Raw genomic sequence first — 20,748 nt, forward strand, 5'->3', positions numbered from 1 at the left:
CATGTATTTATATCATGTCTCTCGGACAATAAATGTCATTTATTAGTATTTTGTCTAATCTATGTTTTCAAAAGTGTGACTGACCTTTCTAAGGTTTTTTTATATTGACTACGCATCTTATCGCCGTTGGGTACAGAACAGGCGTGTGTGTGTGTGTTGATCTTGGCCTGTGTGTTTCTGTTCACGGCAGACCCCTAGGTCATGTGAACATTCCTTTCTCTTATCTCTGCCTCCTACCTTCTTCCCTTGGAGAGCTGACAAGCTATTGTATCAACAGCATAACCACTCCGACACAAAAATATATAGTGGACCTGTATAATCAGTGTTATCAACATTTTTAGGAGGGCTACTGAGTCGAACCAGGACAATGCCCAACTGTCATCAACCCAATCAGCATTTCCTTTCAGTGATCAGAGGAGCCTTTAACCAATCACTGAAGATTTTCTTGAAGGGAATTCTGAGTCATTTTTCCTCAGAAGCCAGTTTGATCAGACACGCACAACTAGACACGCACAACCAAAGACGTGCAAGGGCTTCATTAGGAGACTTTAACTAATATTCCATGTGTGTGCTTTGATGGATGTGAGTGTTGTGAATTTTCTTTTGTTCTTAATTTGGAACAAACTGATGGAGTGAGTCAGAAAGATAAGAGTAAACAGAGAAAGGAGATTCAGACCCAGGAGACGCCAGCAGGTTACTTTCCTGTTTATATGAGAAGTTCCTCAAAATGTTTTCAAACTTGGAACGCAACCTTTACTCTGAACGCATAAATAAATCCTCGATATTATCAAAGTGTAAGTTCTATCCAAGAAACTGGAGGATAGAGTTGACTTGCTTCAGTTTCAGGTCAGAAGGTAGATTCAGCACACATATAGATGAAGAAGGTGGATTTCGTTTATTTGGCTTTTTCACACCGGTTCTCTGTCACACACACATACACACACACACTCACACACACGCAAACAGTTCATACAGTGCATACAGCATGAATCAGTGCATCACTTTGAGATGCGAAGGACATTATAAAAGATCAAGCATGTGTTCCACAAACTGCAGGTACCTTAAACATCTTTACAAATCTATCACAAATAAAAGAAAAAGAACAAACAAAATGAGTCAGAGACTTAAAGGCGATCCATTGTGAGGAGAATATGATGATGGAGTGTTAAGCTGTAAGGAAAATTGTAAGGAGGTAAGTATTCCTAAACAAGACACTTAATAATATTCCAGAGGAAAGAAACTACTGTTATCGGTTCACAACCGGACATTATCAAGACGGGATGTATATAGTTGAGTAAAAAAAAAGTATATTGGGTCTAACATTATGAAATGGTGGTCAATAGCGGAGTTAACAAAAATATATATTTGTTATGACTGTTTTATTTTTGGCCTTGGGCCTTGATTCTCCTTGCTCATGGGTGAGCCACAATAAAATGTAAATATAAATATGTTTAGAAAACAATACGACTGTATGTCGCTTTGTTTTGATTATTAACGTTACACAAAACAATTTTTCATCAAGTAACCACAAATGACGTGTTATTTCTGTACCACATTTCTCACGGATGATGTCCGTCATATATATTTGGACCAACCACATTGTACCAAGTCCAGGAAGGTAAGTCAGAGCATTTTGGCAATATACAGCTCCAATGAATTGATTGATTGATCAACCATTAACCCTTTCCACCCCACGGTCACAGCCACGTGACACATCAATATGGGCGAGGTCGGAACCGTCAGCCTACCTATTGGCAGTGGCAGTCCTGGGACCCTAAAGATGACATCATGCAACATTAACGGGGACTTGGTGGAAGGGGGTGGGGGGGGCAGTCGTGATCACATTGGGTTGTCGGGGTGGGGGGGTTGGGGGGTTCTCATCACACCACCTCCCGGGACTTCCTGATGGCGCAGCAGAGGAGCATGCTGAAGATCATCCCAAACATCTGGGGAGGAGGAGAGGCATCGGTGAGAGAGGCCCCCACGGTGACAGACAGACACACAGACAGGGCGGGGAGGTCGCGCCCGAGTCTTACCATGACGATGCCTATGGAGATGCCCACGCCTCCTATGATGTGCAGCTTGGAGTCAAACACCTCGTCGATGGCATCCAGGCAGCTCTGGGGGATCAACACAGCTCATTTCAGTCAAGGTGTCTCGTTTGTTATTCGGTTATCTTTAATGTTCTTGTCCCCTTCGTTCTCTATGTCACACACAGAACATCCACGATAGACTATGTGAGCCCGCGGTCCTCCAAAGGTTTTGCTACAGCACTGTTGCCATAGTTACACCACAATTGGATAAGGGGGAGGGGGATGTGTGTTGGTAATTTGTCTGCGGTGCAAATTATGTCTGTATGTAACTGCTATAAATTGCATTGAGATGTCTTGTGTCATGTGTGATGTTAATGTTCTCTCATTCTCTCTCTCTCTCTCTCTCTCTCTCTCTCTCTCTCTCTCTCTCTCTCTCTCTCTCCGTATATAAATATATATAGATAACTATATATATTGAAAGATTTTGACAGTCCTAATCCGTCTGTTAGACAGGGTCCTTCAATGTGTTGGCATCCATTACACACACCCACACACACAAAAACACACACTCACACACACACACACACACACACACACACACACACACACACACACACACACACACACACACACACACACACACACACACACACACACACACACACACACACACACACACACACACACACACACACACAATGATAGTCTTACCTTAGCTATTAATTCATCAAACAAATCTCCTGGGGGGCATGTCTCTTTGGCAGACTCTGGGACTGTTCCAGTTGGGCCACAGCAACTCAACTGTACACACACACACACACATGAACACACACACACATTGTTCATTGACCTGATGTGTTTGGTTCAGCTTTGAGAGTGTTAACATAGCTTCGAAGCTGAAGTTGAACTCTCACTTTTTAGAGAATCCATTCATATTGAGTGACTCTTTGGTCAAAACAAAGAAGGCTCACCCCGGTTTGAATCACCAGCAGTGTCTCTTTGAGGCGCTCGTCTCCTTTGCTGTAGTTGTCGTATGTTTCCATGTAAAACGAGGTTATGTCGTTCACTATCTACAGCACCACAAGAAGGACAGAATCTCAGCATGAGGTAATGACGTTATATTTTGTTGGATGGCTGACTTTGGGTACCGTGTGTAAGCGGTACCTTGCTTTGGTTAGAGAACCCCCAGATTCCTGCTGCCACCTCTACGGCAAATAAGATGAGCAGGAAGAAGAAGAACTGAAACGAACATAGCAGTCATACATTAACAACCAGTACAGTTTTTTACTTTTAGATGTGTGTGTGTGTGTGTGTGTGTGTGTGTGTGTGTGTGTGTGTGTGCGTGTGTGTGTGTGTGTGTGTGTGTGCGTGTGTGTGTGCGCGTGTGTGTGTGCGCGTGTGTGTGCGCGTGTGTGTGTGCGTGTGTGTGTGCGTGTGTGTGTGCGTGTGTGTGTGTGTGTGTGTGTGTGTGTGTGTGTGTGTGTGTGTGTGTGTGTGTGTGTGTGTGTGTATGTGTGTGTGTGTGTTTGAGAGGAGCAGAGAGAGAAAGCTATAGCACTTGTGTTTGATCATGTGTGCCTTAATATACAAGCCAATAACATGTAACAAGTAAGGTCGGTTTAACCGGAGCTGCACCCAATTTCTCTAGGCTCCTCCCACTGAGGGATTAACTGAAAGAAGATTAACCACACAGGGAGAAAGAAGGCTAACTGGAAACAGGAAACAGACAAACCCTACTTTGACTGGCTTTGGCCTTCAGAGACCAGCGAGGAAAGACACAACATGACACTGGTTTTTTTTTCACAAAGTAGTAGTTAAAGTTGTAAAAACATGTTGAGCTGGGAGCTAACTTGACAGTTTTTGTCGCATTTAGTGGAGGTATTAAAGTCAACAGACGATGTTGTTGGTTTGAAGACGTAAAACCAGTTTTGCATTGCCAATACAAGCATTGATGCCCCGTACGTTGTTCGACTTACCAGTCCCAGCATGAAGGGAGACTCCTGAATGGCTCCACAACAACCCAGGAAACCCACCACCATCATCAGAGCTCCAGCTCCTATCAGGATGTAAACACCTGCCGCACACACACACAACCACACATTGGAAATGTTCTACATGGGACTTCACTCATGTTTACCAAAACCCATTCCAGTGGTCCAGAGCAACTCACCAGTGTAGAAGAGGTACGGAGAGTCGGCTCCTTCAAACAAGCCTTTTGTTTTGGAGTCAAACCTCAGCCACAGCCCGACGCCCAGGACAGCCGTTCCTGCAAGCTGACAGACCAACAGACACGAGGATACTGAGTCCTAAGCACTCAGTTCATTCCATCATCCAGACGTCTAACATGGTCTGTGTACCGACACAGACCACATCGCACAGGAAAATATGAAATACAAGAGAACAACTCTAAGAATAATTTATATATATACATATATTATTTTCTTATTCCATTTACATTGTTGTTTTGCAAACAAATAAAACACAATAACTAATGATCACAACAGCCATTCAATTAATGAATATTAATGACAGTACATTTTAAACGTACTACGTGCCCTAGTTACAATACATTAGACTCTTTATTTTCCATTACAACAGAGCTACACTCTACTCAAGTGTGTGTGGAGTGTGGGGGAGGCGCCGGGCTTAACACCAACAACATTGGCTTCTATATCCGTCACCACACAGAATACCATGCAGTTACCTAAGATTTGCATAGATGTGTTCAGCGATGGAGCATGCTTTTGCATGGACTCACATTCACTTTATATTCTCAGTGCACACTCCCTTGCATGTATGTATTTGAGAGAAAACTCTCCCTCTCTCTGTCTCTCTCTCTCACACACACACACACGCATGCATGCACAGTTTGCACACACACAAACACACACACACACACACACACACACACACACACACACACACACACACACACACACACACACACACACACACACACACACAGAGTAAATAATTAGCCAGTAAATAAATGATTGACCTGTATAACTTGTAGTGGGAACTGTATGTGTGTGTGTGTGTGTGTGTGTGTGTGTGTGTGTGTGTGTGTGTGTGTGTGTGTGTGTGTGTGTGTGTGTGTGTGTGTGTGTGTGTGTGTGTGTGTGTGTGAGTGTGAGTGTGTGTGTGTGTGTGTGTGTGTGGGTACGTGACAAATATTCTCCTATTATGGTGCAATCCGTAACTTTGCTTTAACACTTAAAACCTAATCTGGCTTCCCTCCATGTGTAGTCCGTGTTACCGGTGCCCCATGGTCCCACACAGAGACGACTGAGATACCAGAGAGATATATATATAGAGAGAGAGAGAGAGAGAGAGAGAGAGAGAGAGAGAGAGAGAGAGAGAGAGACAGAGAGAGAGACAGAGACAGAGAGAGACAGAGCATTTCAAATTAAACCTACCCAGAACAAGGTGTTGAAGGCAAACATGAGATATTTCAGACACTGATATCCAGAAGTTAGGGCCATGTTCAGGGCTCCAGGGGTTCACACGAAGAGCTTGGCTACGAGCACTAACTATCCCACACGCTACAATCTCCAGGAAGTGAAAGTACGAGCCGAGGTGGGTGAGGTGAGGAGAAATCCCTCCGCCAAGCAGGTTCAAAGATAAGATTGTTCTTGTTGTAATTCCACACCTTTGAACTGTGGACCATTCATGAGCCAGGCAGTAGAGTGAAACCAACCTGATGCATTCAGTTGTTGTTGTGTTCTTCGCTGTCTGACAGGATTCCCATCTATAAAGTGTGTGTGTGTGTGTGTGTGTGTATGTTCGTCTGAGCACAGGCAGGTGCAGGCAGGTGCAGGCATGCTGGGAACTTTAATGTCAGCTGATTACCTAGTAATTTTTTATGCAATATCACACATGCACAGACTTGCATAGGCAATACACACACATATACGATACTCTTGTGTGTCTTAAGAGCACATATCTTAAGAGGGTGAACACACACACACACACATGCAATACAATACACACGTGTATCTAAAGAGCGTGTACACACATACACACACACACACACACACACACACACACACACACACACACACACACACACACACACACACACACACACACACACACACACACACACACACACACACACACACACACGAACACACACACACAGTCATACACACGCACACACATATACATACAGGCAGGCATAAAGAGGAGCCTTAACTGTCTTGTAATAACAAGTGCCTCGTTCATTTCCCACTCACTATTTATAGCAGCACAGACTGCAGACATCTGACACTACACACACTAACACTAGATATATATTTAGGTGGTTATACATGTATATGATGTGTGTATATATACATGTATGTATATATATATATATATATACTCATATAGAAATATATATATATATATATATATATATATATATATATATATATATATATATATAATATAGCCTACACATAGTCGCTGCCTACACCTGGCACATGCGCAACTCAACATCACGTGACGGCAAAACTCTAATTATTCCAACGGACATCAGAATGTACAACGCCCATCTAGTACGGATAAACAAACCATTTTCGCTCCCTAGGGTAGGGGACAGTTAAGATGCCCGTACGCGCAAACTCCAAAATAAGTAGCGGAATTGGGTCACTCGGCCACTGGGGATTATACAGCAGGACGGGACGCATTTGGCTAATAGCGAGTCTGGTCGTGGACGGAGATACAAATCCTCCAACAATGTTACCAAACAGCCGCCAGGCGTCGACGTTTCGATGAGTTATTATTATGACGGCATGTACGGCTATCTATGCCGTGCATTATATGCATCTGGGACAGTCGCGCGGTCGGTTCTGCAGATCCAGTGTGAATGATTCATGCGCACAAATGCTCGCTCACACGCGAGCGTATCCAGCCTCGCGGAGCTATACATAGAGGCTATCGACTCGCGCACACTCAATGTAGTCACAATCACACATGACAGAAATACTCGTAATGCTTTTATCAAAAGCAGCAAATCGACAGGGCTATCGATATGCTTTTACACTCACCCAAAATACGAGGTTGAAGGCAAACATCAGGTATTTGATACACATCTCTCCTCCGGATAGCGCAGCCATGACTAAACTCAAGCAGTGCTTCTCTGCTTTTTTATTATCTGTTCAATCGGCTCACAAAAGCCTCTAAAGATATCAGTATGCAGAGCGGTTTATTGCGCTCCGGTCGTGCAGGCTCTCGCTTCCTCCACTGATGCGCGCTTCACTGCCGTGCGCGCGTCTAGCGGTCCGCCCCCAGAGCCACGAGATAACGGGACATCATCTCCATTGCATTCTTTCATTCATTATTGTTCTGTTCATGTTTACAACATTTTGTTTTGGCCTGATCCTCTCTTTCATTCATACTTCTTTATTCCTCTTGCAGTGATACGCATCTTATTTTGGGAATGACCTTCTATCTGTGATCATTCATTCAAATTGTGTCATGCTAATCGTAAACAACACATCACATTCGCCTGCTGTACAAACACCAAATCACATTTTAAAGTTGCCAAGGACGCCAGCAAGTGCAGTGACGTAACCTGTCTGAGAGAGTTAAGTGAGTGGGCAGATTACACACACGAATGGATACAGTGCACGAGCATTGCCTTATTTAAGTCCATTACAGTCAATGGCCTAATACAATAACTTCTGTTGCCACATCTCTCTCTGAATGGCCGATGCTCCTGCTAGTTATTCTAGCGTGGCGCCTGCAGGTTGTGTGAAGCTCTCAGTGGGTGAGTCATCTGTTTGCCTGTGTGTGCCAGTTCTCTCGTGTTTTCCACAAGAGATGTTTGGGTTGGCTTTGACACTCATGTATAATGTGTAGACGAATCACTCAGCCAGGCCATCAGTGGACATATCCTGCCATTGTTCTATGTGTGTGTGTGGGGGTGAGGGAAGCGGTATGAACTTTTAAATGTGGTGGTCTGCTTTGCTTAACCTGGCAGGCTAGTGGTAGCTAAAGAACATTTCTAGCATACACGCGTACACATACACACCTGCATGCACGCACACACGCAAACACACCACACACACATATGCATAAAAACACAACCTTAACACACAAGATGCACACACAATCTTTCTCACACACACGCCCCCCCCCCCCCCCCCCCCCCCCCCCCCCCACACACACACACACACACACACTCACACACACAATCAAAACCTTTTTCCCGAACAAAGAAAAAGTGCACACACATTTGCCTTTATCTAGCCCGTCCGGGCAACCCGGGACATTCATCACAATGTTCTGAAGGTGGAGGAGCTCCTACAGAGAACGTCTGGACTAGCTGGACCTTCTGCAGAGAATCTCTGGACCTGCTGGAGCTGATTTTACTCCTGACCCGCCTTGTCTCTGGGACCAGAAGCTGCATCCAGCATCATGACGGTAACCTTTTGTGCAGCTTGAGGATCTCTCAGTCTATTGTAAATCCTGTGTTATTTAGTACTATCAACAGAGGCAGTGTTTCCAAGCAGGAGTTATCAACGGACTCTGTGTTGTTTCAATGTAAGTGTCTTTTGTTTTGCACAGGGCTGGTGGCCAGAGCTACTGGTCGTCCTGCATCTGACTGGTACGTTTGGATGAGACAAATACTCACACTTACTGCTCACACATAATACTCACAATTAATACTCACATCTGTTACAAACGTTATTTTTGGTTGAAAACACCAGCTAATTGACATTTTGCAAAAAAACAACATACGTTCAGACAAAGATTATACTCCAAAAAAAGTATTAATATATTCATAATATGTATAACAATTAAATAATACTAATAATATGTATAAAATATGATTAAAGACTATTCATGAAATGCCTAAAATATGAGGTAAGACTGTAGACATAAGATGTTTATTATATGCATAACTGCTATTTTCATAATATGCATGTAATATGTAAAACCACTATATTCATAGTATGTATATAATATGTAAAACCACTATATTCATAGTATGTTTATAATATGTATAACCACTATATTCATAGTGTGAATATAATATGTGTAACCACTATATTCATAGTATGTATATAATATGTATAACCACTATATTCATAGACATTGAAAGGTTTCGGCCAGTATACATGTGCAGAAGAAATATCCCCATGGGGAAAATAAAGTTACATTTTATTCTAGTTAGTTGAATTGGAATAAATCCACTGTATTTAAAATGGAGACTGTTATTTCTGTCTCTGTACGTGTGTGTGTGTGTGTGTGTGTGTGTGTGTGTGTGTGTGTGTGTGTGTGTGTGTGTGTGTGTGTGTGTGTGTGTGTGTGTGTGTGTGTGTGTGTGTGTGTGTGTGTGTGTGTGTGTGTGTGGGTGCAGCATGTGTGTCGAGCATGTCGGGCCGCTGTAGCCTGTTCGGACGGCATCACGTGCACACTTTTGACGGTGTGGTGTACGAGTTCCCCGGGGACTGCAGCTACCTGCTGGCCGGGGACTGCAGTCGGCGGTCCTACACCCTGCTGGGTGAGACGTCAAGCACCAAACCTCACGCACATAAACATGAGCACACACACACACACACACACACACGCACAACACACACACGCACAAACACTCACAGATTCGATCAAGAATCTGAGGAACAGAAGTTTTTTTTTTTGTCTCTCATTTCAAAATCAACCCATCTTGTATTTTGTGTTTGAAAATTCATGAATCCATCCGAAAAATGTATAAATTCCATCAAAAAATTTGCTAAACATTTAAGGAACGTATTTGTCAGTTGCATGGCTGTATGGGTCACTCACCTGCGCGTTGCGTCCGCAGGTGACTTCATCGACGGCAGAAGAACAGGGGTCACGCTGTTCCTCGGGGACGCCTTCGAGCTGCGCCTGTCCGTCGACGGTAGACTGTCCCAGGGCAACAAAGGGTGAACACGCCAGCAATTTTCTATATTGAGTCATTCAGCACTCTATCTGATCCGCAGTGACCGACAGGTGAGGCTGAGAACAACAAAAGCATGCAGTCCTTATTGGACCAGCTACACTTGAAGTGGGACATATAAGAGGTGTACAGTGTAGTGGCTGGGACGTTCAGAGTCCCAGGACGGAGCTACTGACTGCAGCCCGGCTGTAGGCCTCCTGGAGCAAGACGCAAAAGCTCCTCCTGCTCCTTCACGGAGCTACAACTCAACCCAGAGATTGAGTTGTAGCTACACTTATAGCTTTAAGTGTAACTTAGTGTAGCTATAAGAGTTGTAGTAGCTACAGTTATAGCTATATAAGCGTAGCTACAACTCAACCCAGAGGTTGAGTTGTAGCTACAGTTTTAGCTATAAGCGTAGCTACAACTCAACCTCTGGGTTGAGTTGTTGCTACAGTTATGCTTTTATCATATATCATCACGACAGTTGTTCTTTGCTGTTTTAATCCATTTCATTCTTGAGAAACGTTGATATTTTCTATGGAGTAAATTGCCCCATTAGAAAAGTTACACAGTGCAGATTTAATGATGTGTGACTCAATTCTCTGTGTGTCTGCATGGCTGCAAGTCAATAAAGAAACTGATAGATAAAGATCTGATGTACCCCTCTGTCTCTGTCTGTGTGTGTGTGTGTGTGTGTGACCCCACAGGCTTCCCCTTCCCTATGCGTCTCACACCGTGTTTGTGGGGACAGAGTTGGGCTCCTACAAGCTCTGGAGCGAGGAGTTTGGCTTCACCGTAACCATCGACCAGGCGGCCAACATCGCCGTCAGCCTCAGCCGACACCACGCCAACCGCACCTGTGGCCTTTGCGGCAACTTCAACACTCAGCCTGCAGATGAATACACTGCTCAAGAAGGTACGAACAACAACAGGAAAAGGAGTGTGTGTGTGTGTGTGTGTGTGTGTGTGTGTGTGTGTGTGTGTGTGTGTGTGTGTGTGTGTGTGTGTGTGTGTGTGTGTGTGTGTGTGTGTGCGTGCGTGCGTGCGTGCGTGCGTGCGTGCGTGCGTGCGTGCGTGCGTGCGTGCGTGCGTGCGTGTGTGTGTGTGTGTGTGTGTGTCTGTCTGTTTGGGTCAGAGATTGATTAAGTGCGTCAGTAGTGGTCTTCAGGAAGTGATCTGAGTCACAGAGCGACTAAGCACTCAGCAGCAGGAAGTGAGATGGCGGAGCAACAGGAAATGATAAAAGGGAAAAAACACCCTGGGTGGGAATGAGATTAAGTTTTGATGTGGTTGATTATTTCAGGGTTTCTAACAGAGGACAGTTATGACTTCGCAAACTCCTGGGCGGTGAAAGGGCCCGAGCAGTCCTGTCAACGTGTGCCTCGTCCCAGCCAATCCTGTAACAGTACCCAAGACACAGCAGCAGTAGGTGGCAACACACAGCCTTCATGAACTAATTATAATCAGTGTGAATCAGATCTGCATCATTAACAGAATTACAACTTGACCTGTGATTCTTTTTCTTCGCTTTTGTTCCTGCAAACCTGTCCATTGTCTTTATTCAGCGGTTATTTTAAATGGTAATGTAAATTCCACAGACAAGCTAAGCCAAACAATAAACATTTCTTACAAGCGATGTTGTGGAAACACAACATTTGTTTGACTATATTTCATCTTGTCATTGTCGTCGTAGAGGTGTTCTACTTTGATGAAGTTTAGACTCAGATGATGGATGAAGTATGATAGTCAAACTATTTGAGTCAATCGAACATGCAATCTGGATTTGGTTCAAGAAGCAACTGAGGCTTACATCTCAACACTGTGAATTTATACTTTCTAAACTCTACTTTCATCTCTCTCAGCACAACAAACCCATCACTGACCTAGTTCCATCAGGCCCTACCCAGGATAGCTTCATGTAGACCCCCCCCCCCCTTGTGGTTGGGCCGTAGGGCCAGGCTGTTGTTTCACGCCAGGGTCATGTATTCTGTCCATGGGCCTGTGTATATATGTGTTTTATGTAACTTGTGTGTGTGTGTGTAGATCATGTCCAGCTGCAGTATACTGCACACCTCCAGTGTGTTCCTGCGCTGTGCCCACCTGGTCTCCCCTGAAGCCTTCCTGGCCCTGTGCGAGGAGGAGGCGTGTCACTGTAGTCAGAAGGAGGGGCCAGACTGCCACTGTCCAATCCTACTCGAGTATGCCCGTACATGCCACGCCCACGGAGTCCTGCTCGACGGTTGGCTAGAGGAGACTGCGTGCAGTAAGTCGACCAAAGAGGAGCTTGATGGTTGTCCAAATGATAGTAAAACATACATTTTTTTACAGGCAAATATTCCTAATTTGTGTGTGTGCGTGTGTGTGTGTGCGTGTGTGTGCCTGGGTGTGTGTATGTGCATGCGTGTGTGCACGCTTGTGTGTGTGCGTGCGCCATGCCAGCCCCCAAGTGTCCAATAGGAATGCAGTACAGTGCATGCAGTAAGTCGTGCTCCACCACCTGCCAGAGTCTGAACATCCAGGAGGTCTGTAAGGAGCAGTGTGTGGACGGCTGCACATGCCCAGGTACAATACCGTCTGTCCTATACGTCTGTCTGCACTACTCCCTCGTCTAAAGCCTAGACGAGGGAGTAGTAAAGTCTAGAGCTCAGAATATAATCATAGACACTCAGTACCTGAATGCCTGGTGATTTATTTCGGTATAAATGTTGATGCCAAGTGTAGTGACAGTCGCAGCACTATAGTTTCGTCTTTGTTCAGAGAAAGCTGTTCAGGACTCACTGGATGAGGATGAGGAGAACAAAAGAACGATGCTGGCTTACTGTCATTGGAAACGCTAATTAGTAACCAATAATTTGCAGCAAGTGCTCTCCACTTCCAGCCAAGATGTTGGACTGCCTTAGTAATGGCGTGTGTGTGTGTGTGGTTTTATTGTTTGTGTGTTTGTATGTGTGTGTTTGTGTGTGTGCGTTTGTATGTGTGCGTATGTGTGTGTCTGTGTATGTGTGTGTGTGTGTGTGTGTGTGTGTATGTATGTGTGTGTATGTGTGTGTGTGTTTGTATGTGTGTGTGTGTGTGTCTGTGTGTTTGTGTGTGTGTATGTGTGTGTGTGTGTGTGTGTGTCTGTGTGTATGTGTGTATGTGTGTGTGTGTGTGTGTCTGTGTGTTTGTGTGTGTGTATGTGTGTGTGTGTGTGTGTGTGTCTGTGTGTATGTGTGTATGTGTGTGTGTGTGTGTGTCTGTGTGTTTGTGTGTGTGTATGTGTGTGTGTGTGTGTGTGTGTCTGTGTGTATGTGTGTATGTGTGTGTGTGTGTGTGTGTGTCTGTGTGTTTGTGTGTGTGTATGTGTGTGTGTGTTTCAGCGGGGAGGGTGCTGGATGGCGATCGCTGTGTGGAGGTGTCCCAGTGCTCCTGTGTCCACAATGGTCGGCATTTCCCCCCGGGATCCACCATCTCACAGGAGTGCAACACCTGGTCAGTGACAGAATGTATTACCTCATGATATCATATCACATGTAATGATACACCACAATGGGCTTTGGAGGCGGCTGTACTTTGTACAGAGCGATTTATTCAGCCTGTGCCACATTTACCAACTGTGTTTGTATATTTCCTGTCAATTCCTGATCTTTTCTGTAATATTACTGGGTTTTATTGACTTGTCGTTCTGTGCCAAGCATCTGTTGTATTGGACCATTGTCATGATGGTGGATTTGTAGTGTATTCATTCGGAACTATAAAAAGGCAGCGATGTCCTGTTATTGAAAAATAATACTCACCCTTTGAATGTTATTGAACAGTCAGAATCAAGTATTCATCAATGCTGGGGTTTAACATTATATTTACCTTGGGTCTTTTTCCTGGCCAGCGTCTGTCGTCACGGTTCCTGGGAATGCACCAATGAAGGCTGTCCGGGTGAGTTAAAGAAGGATGATATATCTGATATGCATCCACTGGTCCATCCCATCTCGAGCCGCTCTCACCTGCAGTCTCCCCTGTCCCCTGTCAGGTGAGTGCCTGGTGATGGGGCAGTCCCACATCAAGACCTTCGACAACAAGTTCTTCACCTCCACCGGCCCGTGCCAGTACCTGCTGGCGCGAGACTGCACCGACGGACTGTTCTCTGTCATTGTGGAGAACGTCCAGGTAGATGTACAGCACACCCACATCGTATTAGAGGGATTCACCTGATGTCACGCACATCGCAAGCGGCCATCTTGATGCTCCATAATAATGATAACAACTTTGCTTTGTTATTCTATAATCCCTGGTCAAGAAAGACCAAGATGGCGGCTGTAACTTATTTTATACAGCATTTCCTATCACATGGTTGAAACCCTTCCATGGGCGAGTCGCTGTTGACTCTACCTCATGATGTCACACTCTGGTATCATCAGTTCTGTTAGTTGGCTGTCGATACGATCATGTCAATGCTGTGCTTCAGTGTGCCGACGACCAGGACGCCGTGTGCACGCGCTCAGTCACCCTCACCCTGGCGCCGCTGGACAACATGGAGGTGAAGCTGAAGCACGGCGGCGGGGTGTCCGTCAACGGCATGGACATCCAAACCCCAATGCATCATGGTACGTGGGAGGATGACACGCAGAAGTAATATCTCCTCCTTATCATCCTATTGTATTCATATTTTGTATTCTTCTTATTATATATATATATATATTTTTTTTTTCAATTATACGATACACGTACAAACATACTGACAACAAAATAAAAAATGAATAAATACCCTATAGTAGAAATTCAATTCAGTGGTCTGTCTAGAGATTTCTAATCTTGAAGACCTAGATGTTATTAGAGAGAACAATGTACACATAAGATATGTAAATGCTGTGTTATGTGTTTTGTTGTGCAGGTAGTCTACATATCCAGAGGTCTGTTCAGGCTGCGGTTCGTGTGAGGTTTGAAGATGATGTCCACCTGGACTGGGACGGTCGAGGCAGGGTGCTTCTGAAGGTGGGCGTGGCTATGAAAGCTTTGATTAAGGAGTGGGCAGCCTTGTGGCGCCGCCCTCTAGCATGCTCAACAGGGGAGTTTGACTTGTGGTCCTATGCAACATGTACTCCCTTGTTCTCGACTCGACTGTCCCCTTGCATGAAGGCACAAACTCCAATACAGAATGAAGTGGGAGATTCAAGGCAGGTTTCCCCAGAGATGGACTCTAGCTGGTGTGGTCAGCAACATGATACATTTGCTTTATGTTTTGTGTGAATAATGACATCACCAGCTTGGATTGGCCTGGGCGGGACGCACCTGTGGTCTCTGTGGTAACTTCAACGGTAACCAAGGGGATGACTTCCTGTCTGGCGCTGGACTGGTGGAGGCGGGCCCACAAGCTTTCAGCCAATCATGGAGGATCAGCGCAGACTGCGACTCCATCGCCAGACCTGACATGGACCCATGTGCACTCAACCCCAAGAGAGGTGAAACACCCACTTTCTCTCTCACACACACACACACACACAAACACACACACACACACACACACACACACTGACTGACTGACTGACTGACACAATGACAGACACACTGACAGACACACTGACAACCTCTCATCTTCCATGGGTGTGTTTCTTCTTCCTCTTCTTCCGTAGTCCGATTTGCAGAGGAGGCGTGTTCGGCGATGATGTCAGAGGTCTTCCGGCCGTGTCACTTCCTGGTGAACCCGGGGCCCTTCCACAAGTTCTGCCGCTATGACGTGTGTGCGTGTGTGGACGGCGAGGAGTGCCTGTGCTCCGCCCTCTCCTCCTACGCCACCATGTGTGCGGCCAGGGGCGTGATACTGGAGTGGCGCTCGGCGGCGCTCTGCGGTACGGCGCTCAGAGACACGACTACCCATGATGCACTCTGGTCCACGCATAGGCACACATCATGCACCTACTCATACTGCACTACTACCTTTAAATAGACCCATATCTATTCACTACATGCTGAATCCTTTCTTTTATAAATCTTTTTATAAGAGTCTTCATAGCGAACAGTTTGCTTGCAGCTAAATCAATGTTTTATGATCTATATATTTATATATTTTTCTATAGATGTTTTTTGAAAAACATTGCATCAAACGGGGGCGAACCATTACAATGAAAACAGAGGGGGATCGATGCATGATAACTCGTCACGTGTCTTCCCCGTGCACCAGAGATGGAGTGCGGCGGGGGCCGGGTGTTCGAGGCGTGCGGGAGCGCGTGCGGCCGGACCTGCCGCTCCCTGTCCTCGGCCGAGGCGGGCTGCGAGGGCCAGCGCCCCTGTGAGGAGGGCTGCTTCTGCCCCGCGGGCCTCTACCTCAGCCAGGCCGGGGAGTGTGTGAGCGCCGCCCTCTGCGGCTGCCTGTACGACGGACAGCTCTACCAGCCCGGCGACGTCTACGCCGACCACCAAAGTCGATGGTCAGCGGGTCGGCCTACCCTGTGTTCATGACGTGTGTGTGTGTGTGTGTGTGTGTGTGCGTGTGCGTGTGCGTGTGTGCGCATGTGTTGGGTGTCTGTGGTTTTGGGTGTATGTGTGTATGTATGTGTGTGTGTGCGTGGGTGTGTGTGTGTGTGTGTGTGTGTGTGTGTGTGGGTGTGTGTGTGTGTGTGTATGTGTGTGTGTGCGTGGGTGTGTGCGCATGTGTGTGTGTGTGTGTGTGTGTGTGTGTGTGTGTGTGTGTGTGTGTGTGTGTGCGTGTGTGTGTGTGCGTGTTCCCGTTTCTACTAAAGTGTACACCTCTCCCCATCAATAACCCGTTGACAATCCAGCAGAGCTTGCCCTGCTTGAGTACAGAACACAAAAGCTTTTAAGGATCTCTGCACAATTTTGGATTTGTGTTGTGTATAGTTTTGTTTTTGTCTATTGCTGTGTATTATTCTACTGTATATGTTTATACAATGCAAACCTACTTTGAATGGTTCAATTTCTACTGCAAATGGTTCTATTTATGGTGCATATGGTTCGATTTCTACTGTCTATGGTTCTATCTCGACGGTGTATTTTCTGGCTCTGTTGCTCCCCACAGCACCTGTGAGAGCGGTGCCATGAGCTGCAGCTCTGCTGAGATGAGCAGCAACATGCTGTCTGACCTCTTCTATGATGATGACTTTGCACCATCTAGAGGTTTGTCTCATCGTTATTCTGGATGCAGCGGCGCATTCTGGAGTGGAGACGGCACAGAGTATGGGCTGGAAACCAGACACTTCATGAGGCTGCCAAAACACTGCATTCGCACTAGTGGATGAAGCTAATCAGTGTGTTCCTATAGTGGCCTGTTGTTGATTGGAAACGTCCCTTTTTTATTATTGCTTTACGTTTACTTACTGTAAATATGAAATATTGTATTATAAGTCTGTATAAGTGTAAGGCAAAAGTGTATTTTGCCTTAATATGGTCACATCACTTTATGCTATCATACATAACTATACCAAGGATAGAAGTTGACATGTCTAGAAGACATTTTATCAGCATATTACGACAGATATTCTAAATCCTCTTTCCAGTTCCATGTTCCCCTCTCCCCCTCTCCAGGCGGCCTCAGTGTCCCCTGGGTGGCTTCCTGTTTATCGTACCGAATGCCTCTGTGTTGTGTGTTTACAGAGCGCCGCGCCGCCCCCTGCCCCCCTCCTCTGACGCGGGCCGACTGTGGGCCCGGGCAGAAGGGGCTGGAGTGTGCCAGAACCTGCCGGAACGTGGACCTCCCCTGCATCAGCCTGGCCTGCATCAAGGGCTGCCTCTGCCCCCCTGGCATGGTGGGTGTCTGCGCGCACGCGCATGTGCGTGTACGTGTGCATGAGCATTTGGATGCATGTGTAGGATTCGAACGGCATGCATGAAACCTTCTGCATGAATCCCCAGATTCCCCATGAATCCCCTGGGTACATGCACATGCATGTGGATCAGTGCGTTTACATGTGTGTAGGTGCGTGTGCACGTGTGTATTTGTGTGCTTGTATTTGTGCTTGGATAACACCTTCCCCGCCCTAAATGGAAACACAGAGACTGATAAAGCTATTGATTCCAGGTTCGCCACAAGAGCGAATGCATTGCACCAGACCAGTGTCCCTGTTACCATAACAACGTCATGTATGGCTCAGGCCAGACTGTTTCCATGGACTGCAACACCTGGTAGGACCCTTGTGTGTTATACAGTCAAGAGGGTGAGAGTGACAGTGAGAGATGGATAAGAGTGAGGTTACACTAACACTGGGGTGTTTCCCACAGTGTGTGTGAGAAGAGTAAATGGCAGTGCTCCAACAAGGTGTGTGACGGAGTGTGTCGCACCGTCGGCCAAGGCCACTACATCACCTTTGACGGCCTCAAGTACTCCTTCCCCGGACTCTGCCAGTATGTCCTGGTCCAGGTGAGAGAGGATCAAACAACAGTGAAGAACAGCAGGTATACATTTTATAGTTGTTGCTATGAACATTGTTGTTCCTGTGTGCCCCCGTGTCTGAGTAGGACATGTGTGACGGGAGGGACGGCTCATTGCGTGTTTTGGTGGAGAACGAGGGCTGTGGCGTAGCAGAACACCGCTGTGGTAAATCCATCTCCGTCTACTACCAGGGAGGACTGATCACGATGCAACATGGACAGGTGACAGTACACTCCGTTTTTATTGTCGCAAAATCATTAGTAAGTAACGAAGCATTGGTCAAAAAAAACGTTTTGTTTCCTAAGAAAATGTTGAACACGACTTGTTTCTGGGGGTGAGTCATAATACGACGCGTGCCGGGTCGTCCACAGGTGAAGATGAGGAGGCCCGTGCTGCAGGGCTCAGAGGTGGAGATTGTACATTCCGGTCAGTTCTACATCCTTCTCCTCGGTCAACACATCTCCATCAGCTGGGACCAAGGCACCCATCTCCTGGTCCACATCTCTGCCCAATACAGGGTAACCATTCTCACTGTTTATTACAATTAGATTCGCAGCATTTCCTCTTCTATAAAGCGCAGGTCTAGCCTCAATGGTCTGACAAAAAGCGTATGCGTTTCGCATAACTGTGGATCCCTTAATACATCAATCATTTAAACATGCTTCATGTGTCTAAAGTAAGTTTGAGCATGCATTTGATGATGATTGCCATGGTTCGCAGGGTCAAGTGTGTGGGCTCTGCGGTAACTTTGACGGCAACGTTAACAACGACTTGGTGAGCAGCAACAACCAGCTGGAAGTTGGGTTTGCCCACTTTGGTAACTCCTGGAAAGTCAAGCCAAGTTGTGCTGATGTCACTGAGGTAGGTAGCGTTGCATTCATTGAGTGATTAATGTGTATATTAGTACGGCATTATAGGTGTTAGCGGAATGTGTGCATGATGTGTTGTGTTCATACTAACTTAGCTTTTGTGTATTTAACTACAACTGAGTAGTATGTGTGCATGATATGTTCATACTATAATAGCGTCTGTCTTTGTTGAATTAGTATTGCTATGCTACCTTTGTTTCTTTGTTTCCTCATTAATAAATAAAAAAAATGTTCTTTCTTCCTCAGTACTGTTTTGTCTAAATGTGTCCATCCCCCTGACTGTCTGTCTGTCTGTCTGCCTGTCTGCGCTGTAGCCGCCCGCCCCCTGCAGTGACAGTGTGGCCAGGCTGATCACTGTGGAGCAGGCCTGCGGCGTGCTCACTGGCTCCCACTTCCAGCAGTGCAACAGCCAAGTATGGATTTGTCCTTATTTTCATGTTATTATATCTAGGCCAGCCTCGTGGAGATTAAACATTTTCTTTTCAAGGGAGAACTAGCCAAGAAAAGCAACATGACATTTCACAACATGATGCGCATGGACATGATAATGAACATGAACATGATAATACATTACAGTTTGACATTATCACATTTTAACATCTACAGACATACAACATCCACATCAAATGCATGAAATCAAGTGCTATGGTGGAATATAAAGAAGGGAAACGTTTCAGACATTCAGATTCCACACATCTGTCCACATGACTTCTTGTCTCAGAGGTTCCGTGGACACTGTCACCATCGGTGACGGTGTACTTGTCCCTGTTGTCTGATGCAGGTGGAGGCAGAGCCGTACTTTGAGATGTGCGTGGAGGCGGCGTGCTCGTGTCCGTCCGTGGGTGACTGCGCGTGTTTCTGTGATGTTATAGCGGCCTACGCTCAGGCGTGCTCTGAGAAGGGCGTGTCCGTCAGCTGGAGGACCAATGGCCTTTGTCGTGAGTCCCCCCCCCCCCCCCCCCCCCCCTCTAACCAATTACTTTTTTAAGTTTCTGAATCTGTAATATCTGGTTTAGCCACATTGAGTTTATACATATAACTTACCTGTACTTACCGTACCTGTATGTCTACTTCAGAATCTTTCACGTAACTTTGATAACTGTTTTTCTATAATTGGTTGTCATACCACCGCGTGGGAAACCTACAAGGTGCAGGGAAACTCACTGTTAATGATCAGGCACAAGCAGCAGAACATCTATCATATGTTTCATTCCAACTAGAGGACTTTTCGAATGGTTGAACTGGCCTCAGCCCTTGTCCAGGATGTGTGGGCCCGCTAGCAAAATACCTGCTCTCTCAAGTATGAACAGGGTGTGTGTGTGTGTGTGTGTGTGTGTGTTTGATATTCAGCGATGAGTTGTGACGAGCTCAACCCCAGCATCCCGGCAGCGGGGGAGGAGCTGTGCCAGTGGAGGTACAACAGCTGTGGCTCCGCCTGTCCACTCACCTGTCAGCACCCAGAGCCCCTCCACTGCCCTCTCACCTGTGTGGAGGGTTGCCATGCCAACTGTCCCCCAGGTATTCAAGACACTCTCAGGCCAGACGAGAACACACCTGCCATGCCTCGCCTCCTACCTGAATGATTTTTTCCTGTTT

The 20,748-nt window shown here is 46.1% G+C and overlaps 2 protein-coding genes across 3 annotated transcripts in view; one reads left to right on the plus strand and one right to left on the minus strand.

Annotated features, from left to right (window-relative positions):
* Positions 1-112: 112 nt before the first annotated feature.
* LOC130388991 (CD9 antigen-like) lies at positions 113-7,283 on the minus strand. Of its 2 annotated transcripts, none has more exons than XM_056598642.1 (8): positions 5,450-6,039; positions 4,204-4,306; positions 4,010-4,107; positions 3,198-3,272; positions 3,005-3,103; positions 2,745-2,834; positions 2,037-2,120; positions 113-1,946 (listed from the first exon to the last, which is right to left on the minus strand). In XM_056598642.1, the coding sequence occupies exons 1-8, from the start codon at positions 5,513-5,515 to the stop codon at positions 1,881-1,883; spliced, it is 681 nt and encodes a 226-aa protein (XP_056454617.1). In that variant the 5' UTR covers positions 5,516-6,039; the 3' UTR covers positions 113-1,880. The 2 variants fall into 2 exon arrangements, with proteins under 2 accessions (XP_056454617.1, XP_056454616.1); XM_056598641.1 differs by lacking the exon at positions 5,450-6,039 and adding an exon at positions 7,064-7,283 and having other exon boundaries at positions 115-1,946.
* A 909-nt stretch (positions 7,284-8,192) lies between these two features.
* The window catches only part of vwf (von Willebrand factor), a 28,959-nt gene continuing 16,403 nt past the window's right edge, over positions 8,193-20,748 (plus strand). Inside the window, exons 1-26 of the mRNA XM_056598586.1 lie at positions 8,193-8,441; positions 8,586-8,625; positions 9,382-9,525; positions 9,826-9,928; positions 10,632-10,840; positions 11,228-11,349; positions 11,968-12,187; positions 12,364-12,486; positions 13,284-13,395; positions 13,790-13,836; positions 13,931-14,067; positions 14,366-14,504; positions 14,792-14,892; positions 15,164-15,359; positions 15,531-15,746; positions 16,079-16,325; positions 16,934-17,031; positions 17,509-17,660; positions 17,933-18,036; positions 18,133-18,271; positions 18,370-18,504; positions 18,655-18,801; positions 19,004-19,144; positions 19,467-19,565; positions 19,934-20,090; positions 20,503-20,670. Coding sequence (XP_056454561.1) covers positions 8,436-8,441; positions 8,586-8,625; positions 9,382-9,525; positions 9,826-9,928; positions 10,632-10,840; positions 11,228-11,349; positions 11,968-12,187; positions 12,364-12,486; positions 13,284-13,395; positions 13,790-13,836; positions 13,931-14,067; positions 14,366-14,504; positions 14,792-14,892; positions 15,164-15,359; positions 15,531-15,746; positions 16,079-16,325; positions 16,934-17,031; positions 17,509-17,660; positions 17,933-18,036; positions 18,133-18,271; positions 18,370-18,504; positions 18,655-18,801; positions 19,004-19,144; positions 19,467-19,565; positions 19,934-20,090; positions 20,503-20,670 — 3,502 coding nt within the window. The 5' untranslated portion in view covers positions 8,193-8,435. The remainder of the gene's footprint in view (positions 8,442-8,585; positions 8,626-9,381; positions 9,526-9,825; positions 9,929-10,631; positions 10,841-11,227; positions 11,350-11,967; positions 12,188-12,363; positions 12,487-13,283; positions 13,396-13,789; positions 13,837-13,930; positions 14,068-14,365; positions 14,505-14,791; positions 14,893-15,163; positions 15,360-15,530; positions 15,747-16,078; positions 16,326-16,933; positions 17,032-17,508; positions 17,661-17,932; positions 18,037-18,132; positions 18,272-18,369; positions 18,505-18,654; positions 18,802-19,003; positions 19,145-19,466; positions 19,566-19,933; positions 20,091-20,502; positions 20,671-20,748) is intronic.

The sequence above is a fragment of the Gadus chalcogrammus genome, chromosome 9 (genome assembly GCF_026213295.1).
Source record: "Gadus chalcogrammus isolate NIFS_2021 chromosome 9, NIFS_Gcha_1.0, whole genome shotgun sequence".
Taxonomy (NCBI): Eukaryota; Metazoa; Chordata; class Actinopteri; order Gadiformes; family Gadidae; genus Gadus; species Gadus chalcogrammus.

Excerpts from the sequence above, each read along its gene's own strand:
- LOC130388991 (XM_056598641.1), bottom strand. The coding sequence starts at position 7,132 with ATGGCTGCGCTATCCGGAGGAGAGATGTGTATCAAATACCTGATGTTT. Across the intron at positions 4,307-7,063 it reads CCTTCAACCTCGTATTTTGG|CTTGCAGGAACGGCTGTCCT; the intron begins GTGAGTGTAAAA and ends TTGGTCTGTCAG. Across the intron at positions 3,273-4,009 it reads CTCCCTTCATGCTGGGACTG|TTCTTCTTCTTCCTGCTCAT; the intron begins GTAAGTCGAACA and ends TGTTCGTTTCAG.